A 16550-nucleotide genomic window follows, 5' to 3' on the forward strand; every position below is an offset into this window, starting at 1 on the left:
CTACATTGCCATTTATTGATGGTCACTTTGATTTATTGAGTTATGGTTGATGCCACTAACTTTGCATTGGAATGAACGTACACTGTACTTTGAAAATGTAAAGTATGAAAAGTATTTTTCTTTCACTCTGGCATTAGAATAGAAAATGAGACTAATTATATTGGTCTTGTAAAGGGAATTGTGTGAATTCCTATGTAATGTACATAGACCACTTTATCCACCTTGTTCTGTGTGTATCTTTAGCCACTGCCGTTGCTGCGTTAGGGACTGTGAAAAGATCAAGATGACTTGATAACTGAAAGAAAACTTGAATGGAAAAAAACAACTGATCTGTATTCTACTGCAGGCACAGAGCCGCAACACACACACACACACACTTGTAACAATCTCACGCACACACAAGCACGTGTCACGCACAGACACATAATCGCACCAAAGTGTGTTTATGCATCAATCAAAAGATAGATCTGCCCAAGGACCACTGTGTTGACAACCGTAGTAAAAAGGTCACAAAGGATGACTTGAACATAAACATCACGCGGTTAGGGTACTGACCCGACAGGGTAACTGCCGGCCGCTAGCTAGCGTTTACTTCCGTGTTACGATAGTGCTCACCACACCATTATGTGTTCTCGTTTTGATTCAGTGATGTGTGGGTCAGCAGAATATTTCAGCAGAGTCAGTCAAAAAAAGTGTCTGCCAGTCAGGTGCTCCAATCCCTTCTTTTTACCAACTTGATTTGACACCAAAGAAACACTTTCAAGCTGGGTCCCGTAGTTCTGGGCTGCATCTTACTAGTCTGAAGTGACTTCCTCTTCTGAGCTGACTTAGTCATGCCACTGAGGTTGGAAACCCTATCACAGGAGCGGACTGCACTCACCTGCAGTCATCTCAGTTCTAGGGAGAGGAGATTTGGTGATTCGTACTGAGGTCCTTGGTGTGTGTTGTTTGGTGAGGGGAAGCATGAGGGAATTACAGGACTGGAATCTGCTGTGTTGGCAGTTGGTTTGACGACTGTGTTTCTGTTTTTCTGCCACTTCCCATTATCACCAGACATATGTGTCGATTCATGTTCACAGGAGATGTGAAATGTGAAGGTCTTTCTAATGGGCTGTTCTGTGTTTTAGTTTATTCTGAGGTGAGATTGATAGTGATTCAGCATTTTGGGAGATTTTATTAAGAAGTGGATTTATTAAAGTGACAGATGTGTATGTGGTGGCCGGTGAGGCAAAAAAATAAACAAACTCAAAATCCCAGATTAGTTCAGAAAGCTTGCTGTGGGTTATGATGGCAATTTGGCAGACTTTGTGATGGCTTGGAGCGGATTGTGAAGGTCTAAGCCTTCTGATTCTCTGCTACAATTCTAAAATGGAGAACCAAAGCATGATGGTTCAAACTATGTAATAAAAGAATGATCAAGAAGAGTTTTAAAGAGACTGTGGACAGGCATATTAGTGAGTGTGTATCTCTAAGTACTTGATATGGTAAAAAAAGAACACAAGGGAAGATATATGGCAGGCTAGCTGGTTAGCTACGCTAAAGCATCACTTTACCTCAGTAGCCCTCAACCCTGATGTTCTGACAACTTTGTGCAGGGAGACAAAAGCGAAGCTGGGAGGGGTTGATTCCCTTTGTGAGAGCAGGGTGACAGGTTGTGAACTGTGGTGGTGGTGATGAGCTAGAGAGGTATAGGATTAAGTTAGGAGAGACAAACAAGTGACAGAAGCCCAGTGCTTTCCGCTTAGACCAAGTATCCGCTCTGTCATTTTGCTGTTTATGTTATGAGCTCCGTTGTGTGAATGCTGTTGATAGTGTCTTTAGGATTGAAGGTTGGTCATTATGGTGCTCAGGTGCTGGTCACAGTGTCACCCCCAGATGTTTGCTGTTCATGACTGGCTGACCATGAACATTTAGCTGTGAAGATGTAGAAATGTTCGCTAATGGCTCCTAACCTTTGCTGGACTCCAACACAATCCAAGACTGTTGTTAAGTTGTGAACCTACACTAATCATTAATATATCGTACACATTAAATTATTCCTCCTTACTAATACAGAGAGAGTGCCCAGGTGGTTAATGTATATCTGCAGAGTAGGACAATCTCATTTTGTATCCAAAACTAAGAATTGCTGTGTAAATCCTTTAAAGAGTACGTTCCTACTCCCTCCCTGTTTTAACCTTTATTTTCTTTGCAGCAGACAGGGAACAAGTGGAGTGTATAGTGACTTCATCGAGTCAAAGAGCCTTATTCAGTCTCCAGAGACTGGATATGATCCTAGTATGATTTTCTTTTTTTGATGGCATTATTTTGTTATGACTTGCTAATCTGTTACTTTGATCTTTTCTTATCTTATTAAGTAGATACACACTCCATCCCATAAAGTGTTATTCTTTTATATCAATAAAAATATTTCCTTAGAAAAGAAAACATTTTGGCTGTGGTGGGAGGAGCTGGGTTTTGTTTCTAGAATGATCTTGATCATATTACAAATGAATGATAAGTTTGTTTGTTATTGGTTTTCACCTTAGACGATGTTGTTTTGATATTAGGCCATATTGCATTATTGGTTGGCACATTTCTGTAAGTTGACATTCATTTCTATGTAACTACATAGCATTACCAGTAGTAAAACAGTTATCCAGTAACAGCAAGTGGATGGGGATACAGGCCGACTAACATCCACTAACCAATGAAAATCTTCTCACCTTGTTCGATTCATGTAACAACTTAAAACCCTAAACCGTATTACCATGTGATTAAAAGGTATACTATTTAGGTACAACATTGTTACTGGAGGTATTACTATGCATGTACATAGTTATTAAGGTCAACCTAATGTGACGTGTTGACCAATATTTTGCTTTGTTGTCCTTGGTTTCACTTGGTGATTTGATTCCTCAATCATAGATTAAAAAGGATCATATTGTTCCTTTCCTGTAGTGAATCTGCTCTAAATATGACTGTATCTAAAGGAGAAATAAACGCAAATACAATGCAACTTCACAGCTGCCTCCCCTCTTCCTCTTTGCAAACACAATGATCCCTGTTACCGATATTCCTGTTTTATTAGACTCTCAAATGAGTAGTGTTGCATGTGTTAGTGAGAAAAGTAGAGTGAACTGATTGGACTGTGTTTATTGCATCCCCCAGGCAGAGATCAACAGCAAGTTGCGTTCCAATGAACTCCTCTCACTCTCTGTTGTCATACCACAGTGGAAAGGAGCCTTTGAACTGGCTTCAGTCCTCTGGAACCCTTCCAGTCCTCACTCTCTTGCTCTATGTCTCGGCTCACTCTAGTTCTCTTCCTCTCATCTTTTCACTCTTGTTCTTTCTCCCTTTCTCTCTCAATCTCTCTTTCTCTGTCCGACTTGGTGAGTGTCCCTGTACTTCTGACACATTCCTGAAAGACACAGGCCTCTTCTGTTCAGATCATAAACTATTACCCAGAAGTTTGCACTGGAAACATGGTGGTGCCCAGGCCTTGGTTTTATACATGGTCCACAGGCTGAATAAAGGAACTCAAGAAGGACAGGTTCACAAAGTTTCTTATTTAGGTTACCATGAATCTCATGACATGTTGCTCAGTCATTCATTCTCTGAAACTGAAACTGCCTGGTCAGCTGGTAGTTCTAACTGCCCAAAAAAGGTATCTTTAAAAGTCAGTCTCTCTCTCTCTCTCTCTCTCTCTCTCTCTCTTCCTCTCTTCCTCTCTCGCTCGCTCGCTCGCTCGCTCGTTCGGTCGATCACCCACACACAGAAACACTCTCTACTACTGGGGTAGCTGTGTCAGTCCTCTGCCAATGCATCTCATTCAAATACTGCCAAGGTTCCCCATCAAAGGACCCATTATTGTGAGGAAACGAGCTGTCTGGGTGATTGTCAGCTTGTGGACCACAGTCTGTACTGTATCAGGTGGCAGAAGGGTTGTTCTCAGGAGAGAATAGAGTCATGTATGAGATAAGACAGTGGTGGACTGTGACAGGGCAGAAAGGAAAGGCGCACAAAGCACTTACTCATTACTTTACACACTCCACTGACCCTGGGAAATACCCATCACTCCCTTATAGGAGCCTATGTTTTCAGCATGCTCCATGCTCTTGTTGAAACAGCGGTTTGGTCTTCAGGGAGCCAGTCCTCAGCTTGAATGATTGGTACCAGGCAGCTTGAGGGTATCGTGCAGCCAAGACTGCTGGTGGCTTTTTTAGAAAGCCAGGGTGAAGTAACCTGCCCTCTGACGTCAGGATGGAGAGACACCACACACACACACACACACACACACACACACACACACACACACACACACACACACACACACACACACACACACACACACACACACACACACACACACACACAGGCATGAATAAACACATGTACACACTTGTTCTCTCACTTCCTGTTAAACGAGGGGTACACTCAGTCACTAATTTAAAAGAGATTGACTGAAAGGAAAGACCTAAGTAAATGCAACTGGTTCAGTGGCAAGGGGGGCAGAAGTGGGGGTGCGGTGACGTGTGTGTGGGGGGAGGCCGGGGGGTAGTGTGTGGGGGGGTGGGGTGCAGAGAGAGAGAAGAGGGGTAGAAGTGAGCTCCATCTCAAGAAACCATTCCAGTTTCTGGATGGATTTCAGGATGTGAACTTGTCTGACCTCTGGTGCCTGTTGAATGTATTACACCCTCCATGACACCATTGATCACACGCTGTATTTATTAATTTATGTTTCAATATTTTTCAAGTCAGAGAGTTGAAGGATTTTTAAGGGAACAAAACATGAAAAGATTCACTAATGGCCACAATATTTTTTCATCAATAATTCATATTATTAATGGATCACTTTCAAATCCAACTGCTGGTGCTGCAACGGCAAGATGTTCATCGAAGGGACAAAAGCCATTACAACTTCCTTTTGGGTACTGTAGTTCACGTCCGTTCACATGATGAGTTTTTCCTTAGCTGTACGGTCAGTAAGATTATCTAGAAGACTCTTGTCATCCTTATCTGTTACAGAAAAAAAGATACACAGATATACAATTGGTTATCCATCTGTCTATCCATCTATCCATCTATCCATCTATCCTAATCTATCAATCCTAGTCTATCAATCCTATTCTATCTATCCTCATTGCCTCCTGCTGGCGAGACAGAGGTACTGACCGAAGATGAGCAGGTTGCAGGAGCACCTGGCCTGTCCCAGAGGGCTCTCCAGCAGCAGGGTGTAGTCTCCACTGTCCCTGGCCACACAGGAGGGGATGGTGAGGGTGCACACCCCATCCGCTGTGCTCTGCCAGAACCGCGGCTTGTCTGAGATCTGCACTTCCCCCTTGTACCAGCTGGCCTGTGGTTGGAAGGAGGCTAAGATGAACCATGTCTGCTGTGTTATGATAGGCTGAGATCGTAGTCTCATTGTGATGTGAGAACTAAGTCAGACAGCCCCCGTTGTTGTGATGACATTACCAGCGGAATGGGCATTCCCAGGAAGGCGCAGCTCATGGTGCAGTCGTTTCCACGGCGAACGGCGTGGTCCTTCAAGGGCAGAATGAAGGCTGGCTTCACCTGGCGCTCGGTGCGAGTGTACTCGTTCTTGAGAAGGCTGCTGATTGGTTCTGAGGAAAATACAGGGTGTGGTGACTAGACAGGAAATACAATAACCTGCTCTATCCCCAAATCCCTCTACTGGTCCCAAGCAAACCTTTCTCCTTAGCGATGATCAGGGACTCTCTGGAGTCCAGGGGGTCGCTGTCTCCAATAGAATTGCGTGCCATGACCCGGAAGTAATACTTCCTTCCAGGAAGCAGTCCGGTGACAGTGTACTTGTTGCTGTAGACGCACTCGGCGGTGGTAAACCAGGACGAGGTGCTAGAGTCTCGTTTGAGGATGACGTAATGGCCGCCCTCGTCATCCCCCAGGTCGGGGGTGTGGTCCCACTGCAGGGTCACCGTGCCCGGGACCTCCTCCACCAGACGCAGGTTCCTGGGGGGGCGTGGGAAGTCTGGGGGGGGGGTGTAAGACTTTGTAATGGTTGGAATAGCATTCTTGGTACTGAAGTGAACATGATACGAAGTGAACATGAACTGTTCTAATCAGTCAGCGATATCATGTTTACGGTGTTGTACAGAAAAAAAACATCAAAGGAAATATACAAATTGTTCCTGTAAAGGTAAGCGCACGGCCACCATTGCGTTAGCAAGAGGATCCAGGGATCGGTGTAAGATAGCTTCCCTGATGCCCTCCTCCCCTCACCTGTCACCCGGACGCTGATGTCATAGTGGGCCTCTCCGTAGTCGTTCTTCAAGTGAGCGCGGTAGACGCCTGCGTCGGAGCGCTGGGAGGAGGAGATGAGGAACTGAGAGTGGGTCTTGCCCTTGGTGATCGTCTCCCTGCCCTGGGTGGGGATGCCGTCCCTTAACCAGGACACCACGGGGGGAGGGGAGCCCTGGGGAGGACAGAACAGACCGTAGCCATGGTCAGTGTGGCCGTGTGTGCATTTGTGTATTTTTGTGTGTGTGTGTGTGTGTGTATAATTTTTCTCAACTGTCCTTGTATCTGTCAGGCTCACACACGGTACCTCCTTCAAACCTGACTGTTGACCTGTTGACAGATTAAATTCCACAGTGTGTGTGTGTGTGTGTGTGCGAAACAGAGGTGTGCGTCTGTGTGTCAGGACAGGACTCACAGCGAAGGACAGCTGGATGCACAGGGCCGACCCTGCTCGCACCACTATCTGGTTCTTCACCTTCCCCTGGAGGTCAAACCTAGGGGGCGCAGGAGGGGGCATGGCCAGCACCCCCTCCTCCAGCTCTCTGGGCTCCCCCACCCCTCCCTCGTTCACCGCCCGGATGCGGAAGAAGTACTTCATGCGCTCCTGCAGGCCTGTCACAGTGTAGGCCGTGCCGGCGATGGGGATCTTGGTGTTCTTGGTCCACTCCTTGGCGTCGTCGGGGCGGACCTCCAGGATGTAGCCAGAGGGCTCGTCTCCCAGCTCAGGGGGCTTCCAGCTCAGAGAGATGGAGGAGTTGGAGGAGTCAGACACTGCCAGGTCCCTCACCAGGCCTGGGGCACCTAGAGAGGGGGGAGGGGGCCAGAGGGGCTTTCATTTGACTTTACCTCAAGGGCACAGGATCTAAAAACGAAAACTAACACCGATTTGATGCTGTTGTTGGGTACACTGTCTTCCAGTGGCAGTTTGGGACTGGACAGACTCACGGATGGGGTCTTTGGCCAGAACAAAGTTGGAGGCTGTACTGGGGCTCCCAGCTCCAGCCCTGTTGATGCTGGTCACTCTAAACTCATACTCCATATCCTCCACCAGCCCATCCACCACACACTTGGTATCTACACAGGGACGGTAAACAAAGACATATTTAAAACACACACTTCTCCCAGCGTGTCAAATGTTCCTGCCGCCAGGGGGATGTTACATTAAACATGTTGTCAGTTAGCAGACGCTTTCATCCAAAGCGGCGGGGTCCGACCTGTGAGGGGCTCTGTGTTGACGGGGACCCACATGTTGCTTCCCTTCTTCCTCCTCTCCAGGACGTAGCCCAGCACCGCCGCGCCGCCGTCCTGGCCCGGGGGAGACCAGCTCACCGTCACCGCCTCTTTGGTGACGTCACACACCTGCGGTTGGGACGCCATGCCTGGGGGCTCTGGGAGGAAGGTGTGTGTGTGTGTGTGTGTGGGGGGGGGGGTTAATATTGAATACTTTTGAATGTGTCGATCTATATCAGGAAATACGACATTGATGATGAGAACGAGAACGCTGACAGGGCTCCTACCAATGGGCTCTCCTGCGTACACATCCTCAGTCTCCAGTGCGTCACTCAGGCCCTGGGAGTTGGCAGCCCTGATGCGGTACTGGTAGGCCTTGCCCTCCTCCACCTTCACATCACTGAAGGTGGTGGTGCTGCTCTCCACCTCCCCCACCCGGACCCAGGACTTCTTCCCGGCTGGACGACGCTCGACAACAAAGCTGCTGATCTGCTGGCCCCCGTTGTCCTTCGGGGCCTTCCACTTCATGGTGATGCACCTGCCCGTCCTCTCTGGGAACTCCACCTTGCCCTGCGGGGGCTTGGGGCGGTCTTGGGGGACACACACAACCACACTGGGTGAAACAATGTGGGAGGTGTGTGTGTGGGGGAGAGAGATTCAGAGAGAGATGTACACACAGACAAATCGAGACACAGAAAGAGACACAGAAAGAGAGGTACAGAGAGAGACTCACACACAGTGACACAGAAACACGAAGAAAGACAGACACACGCACATCAAGACGACAGAGACACTAACAGAGATAGAGAGAGGTAGTAACTGCTGGTTCTGACCCAGGACGTTGAGGTGGAGGTTGGCAATGGCCGTGCCACAGTCACTCTTCAGACGGACCACGATGGCACCACTGTCCTCTCGCTCACACCTCAGGGATACAATCGCATCACACTTTCATAACCCTGTCATACAGCACCACTAGACCACATCTGGCTTGCTTTCTATTTTCATGAATTATAGATCGCGGTTGTAATCTCACGGGTCCTTTCATGGTAAAGCATACATTGTACAGTGCATTTTATTCACTTAGCAGATACTTTTATCCATAGCAACATATAAAAAAATTGCATCGTAAGTACAGCATATGATCATGGACCAGAAAGGCCCAACATTTGTGAGTAAAATTACACGTAACAATAAATATGTCAAATAGATTTTACACTTGCAAAGAAGAAGAAAAAAAAGAAAAAAAGAATCGTTCTGGATAGTTTCTAAAAGTGATGCAAACCGTGGTATGTAAAATGGAATGTATTAAGCAATAACGCTAAGGACATGACAGAGAAGGCTAACCCAAGGTTCTTCAGAAAGAACCGAGAAACAGTATTTTTAGCTGGACAGTACATGACCAGTGGTGATAGATCCGCCGGCCTCCTACCTGCTCAGTACCAGCGTGGTGGAGTCAGCCGTGCGCTCCACCTTGGTCCGCTCGTCATCCAGCATCTCCAGGCCGTCTTTGTACCAGGTGACCTTGGGCGGGGGGCGTCCCTTGAAGGGGATCTTGATGGTAGCGGTCTGGCCTGCCTTCACCGTCACAGGCTGGGCCCCCAGCAGCTCCAGCAGCGCGGGGTCGATCTCTGGAGGGTCTGAGAACAGGACAGGACAGGGGAAGGGCAGGAGCTCTGAGACTGGGGCGTGTGAGGCACAGCACAGGGACTGTACACTGCCCCCTACGGGGTCTTCTACATAACAACATGAAATGACCTTTTTGAGAACAGGAACCTTCCTACCTTACTGTGGTAATTATCGTGCAGCTCTCTGTTGTGCACACGCACCTGCGATGGTGAGGACAGCCTCGCTCTCGGCCCCCTTCGCTCTGAAGGTGTACTTTCCCTGATGGGCGTCGGTTACACCTGTGAAGAGCAGCTTGTGGACCGCCCCCTGCTTCACCACCTGCACCCCGCTCAGCTCCGACACCTGCAAGGAACCATGCGTGTTTGTGTGTGTGTGTGTGTAAATATGCAAGGAGTACACTACTATATTAATTATTGGATCATTATCTCAGTTTGAAGAAGGGATTCTAATAGTAACTGACTTGTTCAGGTACATTGACTGTGTGCAGTGTCCATGGACAAGCTGTAATGGGATAACTGTACCTCTACTCCATCTTTCAGCCATACTCCATCCACCTTCTCATCATTCAGGACCACACACAGCTCTGCTGGTGAGCCTGTTGGACACTGGGCATCTGACATGTCACTCTTCACTGTGGCAAAGCGCTCTGTCAAAACATATATACAACAGGGGTTCTTGAGCTTAATTGAATGAATCTTGAATGATAGTGGTTTTGACACCAGAGTAGTGATGATGATGGTGGTGATGATGGTGGTGATGATGAGAGTGAGGATGAGGGTGACGAGGATGGTGATGAGGGTGATGATGATGGTGATGATGGTGATAAGTGTGATGATGGTGATGATGATGGTGATAAGTGTGATGATGGTGATGATGATGATGATGGTGATGAGGGTGATGATGATGGTGGAGATGATGGTGATGATGATGATGGTGATGATGGTGATGATGGTGATGATGGTGATGATGATGGTGGAGATGATGGTGATGAGGGTGATGATGATGGTGGAGATGATGGAGATGAGGGTGATGATGATGGTGGAGATGATGGTGATGATGGTGATGATGATGGTGGAGATGATGGTGATGATGGTCATAACAACAAGGAGGCTCACCGTCCACGGTCAGGTTAGCGGAGCTGATGTACTCGTGCTCGTCATTGTCCTGGGTGCAGACCACCGCGTACTCTCCTGCGTCCGCCACGTCGCAGTCCTCCACGATGACCTCCGCCCTCTTCCCCTCGCGCATGAAGATGTAGCGCGGGTCGTTGGTGATGTCACGGCCGTCCTTCAGCCATCGCACGTGCACGTCCTTGGTGCCGATCTCGCACTCCAGACGGGCCTTGCCCTTTTCTTTCACACGCACGTTCTTCAGAGGGCTCGAGAACTTGATGGGGAGGCCTAGAATAGAATAGGAAAGAATATGATTGGATGTGAGTCAATGTCCGGGGTGGTATTTGTGTGTAAGAGACAAGAGTCTAATGATGAACAACTGAATTAACGCCAGCCCAATTATTCTGAAAATCTATTCACATGGGAGAGGCCTGTCCTTGTGAAGATATTTACATGCTCCGGTTTGTCCTCCGGGCTTGTAAACATTGTGTTCTACAGGACTGTGATGAATGAGTGGCTGTAAGGAGGGATTTGACTGGATTAGGTTCAGAGAGGCTCACAGACACAGAGCTCGATGATGATGTGTCTTCATAGTGCAGCAGTGGATGGCTGCCATGACTCATAGAGGTTCTTCTGATCTCAGGGGTGAAACCAGCTCAACTGAACTAAATCCAGTACAAAGACAGGCAGACAGACAGGCAGACAGGCAGGCAGACAGACAGGCAGACCTACGTTCTATGAAGAGAGGAGCAGAGGTAGTGAGATCTCCAATGTTCATGGTGTACTCTCCGGTGTCACTGGCCCTCACGTCCTTTATCTTCAGGGTGTAGGTCAGCCCGTCGTCAGACACAGACACGTCAAACTTCTCATCCCTCTTCACCTCCTTCCCCTTCACCTGTATGACACATGCAGCACCACATGCAATACTATTAATTATCCATAATCTCAGGCATGCATCAGAGTAAACTAAGTTATTAAAATGAAAGACATTTGATCTGATACTCTTTGCATTTGTTTATAGAGTAAGGCTCGAGTGTTTTGACACCTGCCTGTGACCCAAAATATTGGACACCGACCAAACATAATCTAGATCAGATAAACCTTTGTAAAGAAGAACCTCCATTGATGTGTAACTATGCTTAGACTGCTGGTTCTAGCGTGCGGACCGACCTTCCAGATGAGGGGAACATCTGTCCTCTTTGACAGGCGGACCTCAAACACAGCTGTCTGGCGCTCTGTCACTCTCATTGGCTTCAGTTCCGACAGGAACCCCAGAGGCTCATCTGAGAGAGAAGGGGGGGGGGGAGAAACGAAGGAGGAGAGGAGGAGGGAGAGGGAAGAGAGGTGAGCGAAGGGGATAGAGAGAGCGTCAGGGGAACGAGAAGGGAAAAGAGGAAGACGAGAGAAATGAAATGAGGAGGATGAGAGACGGGGGGGGGGGAGAAGAGGGGAAGAAAGGGGAAGAAAAGGAAAAGACAAGGAGTGTCAGGGAAGAGAGAGCGGCGAGAGATGATGGAGAAAAAAGTGAGAGTGAGAGAGATAGGAAAACAGAGCAGGAGGGGGGGTGGGCGGGTTACGTGACTCCAGTCACTGATGACACCGTTGGTCTGAGTCACAGTGTGGAAGGACTGAGATGGAAGCGACTTACCAACAACTGTGAGCCTGGCCGAGAGGGTCGTGTCTCCTACTTGCAGTGTGTAGGTGCCCATGTCATCAAGGCCAACTCTGGAGATGCACAGCGTGTGTTTGGTTCCCAGCTGCTTCACTTCGTATTTCCCCAGAGAGTACTGGATGCGCAACAGCTCTGTTCCCTGAATCACAAACAGTACACAGCACGATCAAGACCTATCTCTGCCTCTCTCTTTCTCTAACTCTCGTTTCTGTCTGTCTGTCTGTCTGTCTGTCTGTCTCTCTCTCTCTCTCTCTCTCTCTCTCTCTCTCTCTCTCTTTCTATCCACATATGTACCCCCTCCTCCATAGTTAGAGCTTTACCAAAAGCCAGCGCATCTTCGTGTTGGGGTCCTTGAGCTCCAGGATGGTTTCGAAGACCACGTTGGAGTCGACCTTGGCTGTGATATCCTCCAGGGGTTTCAGAACCCGCACCATCTGGACCCGAAGACACCAACGCAGAGTTTGTCCAGGCTCATTACCAAAGTAGGAAGACTAAATCCCTGTTGCAATTTGTACAGCTGTACTCTATTCCGATTAGCTCTCCAATGTTCGACTTATGTTATTATATATTACTTCATAATATTCAAATATAATATTCGGTTTATCTATATGGAACTCTGTTATATTCTATTCCATTCACTGTGACGTGTGTGAACAAGCCCACCTCCACCTCCACTTTCCTCTTCATCTCTTTGAGTTTTTTGAGGATGCCCCGGAAGTCGGTGAAGCCGTGTTCAGCACAGATCCTCTCATAGTCCTTCTTTTCAGCCCCGGACAGGATCTTCAGCATCTCCTCCTCAGTGGGGGGCTTCCTCCCCCCTCGACGCCCCACAGGAACACTCCTGCACCACAGGACAGCCTTTCAGACAGGAGTGTGTGTGTGAGGGTGTGTTAGTGTGTGTGTTTGTACTTAAATAATACACGATCAAAAGCATTTCCCCTGTCCCTATGGGAACACTTTGAAACAATCCACGTTTTTAGATGTCTCTGTTTTGGATGTTTGTCTGGGCCATGTTGTTACATCAGTCAGAGTGTTTGTTGGGATGTGTATTTGAGTTGCTTTTCTTTGCGTAACAGTTTTCAAGTGGGAATGTAGGGCAGTGGAGGTGTGAGGGCTGTCACCGTTTTTTAAGCATCTTTTTGAAGTCCATCGCTGGATCTAGAACAAAAGAAACAATGCTGTCAGTCAACTAGGAAACATTATATATTTAGGTGGGTTCCTGGATGCAATCAACATAACATAGCTCGCTTTGCATGGCATTTGTCCCAAACTTTTCAGAGACAAAATCGATTGGAACTTTTGGCACAACGTGATAGGCTTACTGTCTGTTACTATGAGGGAAATGGAGTAGATGGAATTTCCATGCTCGTTGGAGGCAATGCACTTGTAGACATCGGCATCATCCATGGCCAGGCTCTTGATCTAGTGACAGGCAGTCGGACATGAAAACAATATTGATTTCCATTGAGTTGTTGCACATCTAGGCCACACACCAATAGCCTGCCTCTTCTCATTTCCTTCCCTTCCTGGATACATGTCTGGTAGTTAATGTCATTTAATGTAATAATCATTTAGCAGACGCTTTTATCCAAAGGATGAGATCCTAAACTTGTATCGATGCATCCTTGTGCAGTTCACAAATTGACCAGAGAAAGGCGCTGTTGCACCAGGGATATCTTGTGAACGTGAAGTGCCACAACTTTTCAGCATCACCCAGAAAACAGATGGCAACGGGAGCTGCATATGTCAGCCACCACAAGTTAATTGCTTTATAATAGCTATTTAGGCTGCACTTAAGCTCTCCGGCTGGGGTGAAAAACAACGTAAAATCCACCCCAGAATGTTGGAGATAAAAGGATCGGGTGTTCCCCTGTTCCTTTCCTCCCCGGTCTTGTTTTCCTTGTGATGCATGAAGAGCTGAGAGAGCTGACAGCCTTGAGAAGGCTTGGTGGGCCTTGGTTAATGGAGGCCTGTTAGGAATCACCGGTTTCTCTACGTGCTGTCAGCATCAGAGATACCTCGTTACAAGATGAATTGGTACCATTCATCTTGAGGTAAATGGGCGAGTTAAATGTAGCATGTACTAGAGCTGCTGGCGTTCCCTGCCATTTGTATTCATCTAAAGCCTTATCACAGCAGGGCCTGGAGGACTCGCTCCAGAAGTCCAGCTAACAACCGCTTTCAACTCCTCAGGAGAAGCATCCAAACGTGAGAACTAAGCAGAGAAAACGTGTCTAATGATGTCTAATGACAGATTAGGTGCTCTCCAAATGATCAGATGTACTTGTTAGCTGTGGCTTGGATAGCTTGCCACAAAAAATCCCATGTCGATTGGTTCCAAAATGTTTTCTGGAAAAACACATGGTTAAGTGTGGCTAGCTCACTTTCAGGACGTGCTGTTTGTTGATGCTATCGTAGAAGGTCTTGATTCCCTCAGACAGTAGCTTTCCGCTGGCTCTCTCCCAAGTCACAGTGGGTGAGGGGGTCCCCGTCACCTTCACCTTGAAGGACACCTTGTCCCCTGATTGGAGAGTCAGAAAACACTGTGTGATTTCATCATTCCATCAACATAGAATAACTATGTTTCTACTAAATAAAATTGCTCCTTATCTTTTGAACAACCGCAAAAACAGATGACCAATCATGTAATATTCTGTGTTTGCCAGGGTATTAAAGTGAATGTCAGGATATTATTTTGCAAGTCTTCATTAGTCCTGAATCTGGGACTAGCCTAAGGAGAAAGTGGCCTAAATTAAATAGAGCCAGTAGAGCTCTTCTCATCTCTTTACTGTCAGATTCAGAGCTAGCAGATCAGTCTAGCAAAGAATACCAATGACCAGTATAAGGTCATTGTGCTGCTCTGCTCTGTGTTGTGACAGCTTGGATTCTGCTTTAAGAGTCTCTTAATCTATAATTCACCGGCGGAGCCAGCATAGATCAGACTCTAGCACACCTCCAGTATGTAGAGCAGAGTGCAGTACTCAGCATGACCTCAGGTGGTCACACAGCACTCCTCGGAGGTCACAGCTGCACACTACAATTGCATACTACAACTGCATAGTACAGCTGGACACCTCAGCTGCACATAATCGCTGCGCAATACAGCAGCACGTTCCAGCTGAACACTAAAATTGACCACTACTGCTGCATACTCCAGTATGGTTGGCTGGTAAGTGATGTTACCATTCTGATTCATGGGGTTTTCTGATTCATGAATTTCCTGCCGAGTGTTGCTTTACACTCAACTTAAGTCTATACAAAATGTACATACAAAATGTTTGGGGCCATTGTCATCGGCCATAAATCTATAGGCAAATTAGCAAACAGCATGCTCTTTCCTAAGACTTGGTTATCTAGATAATGTATTGACAGGGATATTGGGTCAGGGTGTTATTTAAGATCGGGTGGTATAATTCTCACCCTCCTGGGCAGTGATGGGGCGTGGTCTCTCCTCGAAATCTGGGACAGACTCCCCCTCTGGGACGTGAGGGGATTTCTGCACCTGGCTGAAGGACTCCACAACAGCCGAGGTCTTACGTTGCACCACAGAGTGCTCTGAGTAGATAAAACACACAGTAACAAGTTAACACACACACAAATACAGACCAGACACATTTTCAGCAGACTTTGGGCATTGGTCATAAACAGCAGTGCGGGCATGAATTATTTTGACCGAGCCCAGCACAGGACTTAACATTTGTTTTAAGACATGAAAATACAGTCCTCCTGTAGCTGTTATTGAGAGATGAGTCAAATAAAGTTTTGGTAGAGAAACTATAAATAATAAAGAGTACACCGAACAGTCATAGAACAACTGGTTCATGCATGAAATGAGCCAGATTGTGGGCTTCCTTACCCTCAACAGCCTTCGTCTGGGAGGTCTTGCGTGTCTTTGTGGAGCTCACACTGAATGAAGCAGAGGAGGAGGAGCGGGAGGAGGACATACGCATCTCTGTCAACTGCTCCATCCCCATCCCCATCAGCTCTAGACCCTTCTCCATCCTCATCTTCATCTCCTTCTCCATCTCCATCTTCATCTTCATCTCCTTCTCCATCCTCATCCTCATCTTCATCTCCTTCTCCATCTCCATCGTCATCTCGTTCTCCATCTCCATCTCCATCTCCAACCCTCCTCCTATCCCGTTTTTTGTCTCTATCCCCATCACCAACCCTCCCTCAATCTCTGTTTTTGTCTCATTCTCGATCTTCATCTCCAACCCTCCTTCAATCTGTGTTTTCATCTCGTTCTCCATCTTCATCTCCAACCCTCCCTCAATCTCTGTTTGCATCTCATTCTCCATCTCCAACCCTCCCCCAATCTCAGTTTTTATCTCATTCTCCATCTTCATCTCCAACCCTCCCTCAATCTCTGTTTTTGTCTCATTCTCGATCTTCATCTCCAACCCTCCTTCAATCTCTGTTTTCATCTCGTTCTCCATCTTCATCTCCAACCCTCCCTCAATCTCTGTTTGCATCTCATTCTCCATCTTCATCTCCAACCCTCCCTCAATATCGGTTTTCATCTCGTTCTCCATCTTCATCTCCAACCCTCCCTCAATCTCAGTTTTTATCTCATTCTCCATCTTCATCTCCAACCCTCCCTCAATCTCTGTTTTTGTCTCATTCTCGATCTTCATCTCCAGTCCTCCTTC

At 47.2% G+C, this 16550-nt stretch overlaps 1 protein-coding gene across 1 annotated transcript; it reads right to left on the reverse strand.

Annotated features, from left to right (window-relative positions):
- Positions 1–4930: 4930 nt before the first annotated feature.
- On the reverse strand, positions 4931–15866 carry LOC136942508 (immunoglobulin superfamily member 22-like). The gene is made up of 24 exons (XM_067235426.1): positions 15755–15866; positions 15319–15453; positions 14283–14419; positions 13221–13320; positions 13020–13056; positions 12562–12739; positions 12219–12332; positions 11875–12037; positions 11397–11509; positions 10959–11121; positions 10230–10514; positions 9636–9760; positions 9315–9456; positions 8918–9125; positions 8322–8410; positions 7776–8078; positions 7473–7646; positions 7204–7332; positions 6674–7059; positions 6241–6433; positions 5690–5989; positions 5455–5603; positions 5155–5335; positions 4931–4998 (listed from the first exon to the last, which is right to left on the reverse strand). Exons 1-24 carry the CDS (start codon positions 15864–15866, stop codon positions 4931–4933), a joined length of 3984 nt encoding a protein of 1327 aa, XP_067091527.1.
- Positions 15867–16550: the final 684 nt, after the last annotated feature.

This window comes from Osmerus mordax, chromosome 4, assembly GCF_038355195.1.
Source record: "Osmerus mordax isolate fOsmMor3 chromosome 4, fOsmMor3.pri, whole genome shotgun sequence".
Classification (NCBI taxonomy): domain Eukaryota; kingdom Metazoa; phylum Chordata; class Actinopteri; order Osmeriformes; family Osmeridae; genus Osmerus; species Osmerus mordax.